The following is a 1,009-nucleotide window of genomic DNA, read 5'->3' as shown; positions in this document are numbered from 1 at the left end:
TCCCTGGTGATGGACTCTCCATTTGGACTACAAGCCAACAATTAGAAAACCCCTTTACCCACTCTTTGGGGTGAAGACAACTTCCTACATGCTGTTTTCTGGATAGATGTCTAGGATCAAATTTACCTATTTGCTATGCATACTTGCACAGTGGCTCAATTTCTGCCTAAGGCTGTGAAAGTCTTCCACAAAGTGTATTTCCTTGCAAACTTGTAATTGGAGTTGACCAAAAACATCTTCCATGAAAAAGGACAGTAGTTCTTGGAATCTGCAGTTTTTCTATAAATAAGATAGAATAAATTACATAAAGTAAACTATGAGTAGCTTTCGTAAAATGACACTGAAGCATCCCCCAATTATTACTTCATGACCATCTGGAAAAAATAAAATGCAAGGAAATAAAAGCATCCAACAAGTAGAAATGTGAGAAAGAAAAAGACCCTCTGGCTTACCATAAATAGCTTCTTTGTTTTCCTTTTTAATAACTGTACTTTTTTTACGCGATCTTCCTACAATAAAACAAAGAAAAATAAGATTTATCCAGAATTTCAAACGTCCCTTTGGTCATCATTCTAAGCAGAGCCTAATACTTATTGGAATTGTTGCTTTGAGCCTTGCTGCCTTGACATAGAGCGTATCAACAGCTTGGGACAGTGTTCCCCTTGGGTAGCAACTTGCAGCGAAGGAAGATTGCTTGTGCTTGGCAATGGCAAGAGACAGAGTGACAAACAGCAACCCAGACCTCAAAATGCAATTCATCCACATTTCCCTCCACCCCACTCTGGGCTCATGTCACTCACGGAAGCCAGACAGTTAATCATGTTGATTAGATGAGAGGATAACCTAGTTACATTAGCCCTCAAGGTTGCCTCTCCAATGAGATGCTGTGAAAGATAACTTACAGTTTAGAGAGAGGAAGATCACTTCAGTTGTTCTATTTTCTTAGAGCTTGCTTCATAATCAAAAAATGATGACCACATCATCTGTGATCTTAAGTAAAAGCACAAAT

At 38.7% G+C, this 1,009-nt stretch overlaps 1 protein-coding gene across 1 annotated transcript in view; it reads right to left on the bottom strand.

Annotated features, from left to right (window-relative positions):
• The window catches only part of IL26 (interleukin 26), a 19,684-nt gene extending 18,919 nt beyond the window's left edge, over positions 1–765 (bottom strand). The window contains exons 1-3 of the mRNA XM_007463573.1: positions 591–765; positions 453–505; positions 148–279 (exon numbers count right to left, since the gene is read on the bottom strand). Coding sequence (XP_007463635.1) covers positions 148–279; positions 453–505; positions 591–765 — 360 coding nt within the window. The remainder of the gene's footprint in view (positions 1–147; positions 280–452; positions 506–590) is intronic.
• Between the last annotated feature and the right edge of the window lie 244 nt (positions 766–1,009).

This window comes from Lipotes vexillifer, unplaced genomic scaffold (assembly GCF_000442215.2).
Source record: "Lipotes vexillifer unplaced genomic scaffold, Lipotes_vexillifer_v1.1 scaffold602, whole genome shotgun sequence".
NCBI lineage: Eukaryota > Metazoa > Chordata > Mammalia > Artiodactyla > Lipotidae > Lipotes > Lipotes vexillifer.
This window is presented reverse-complemented; position numbering and strand designations above follow the sequence as displayed.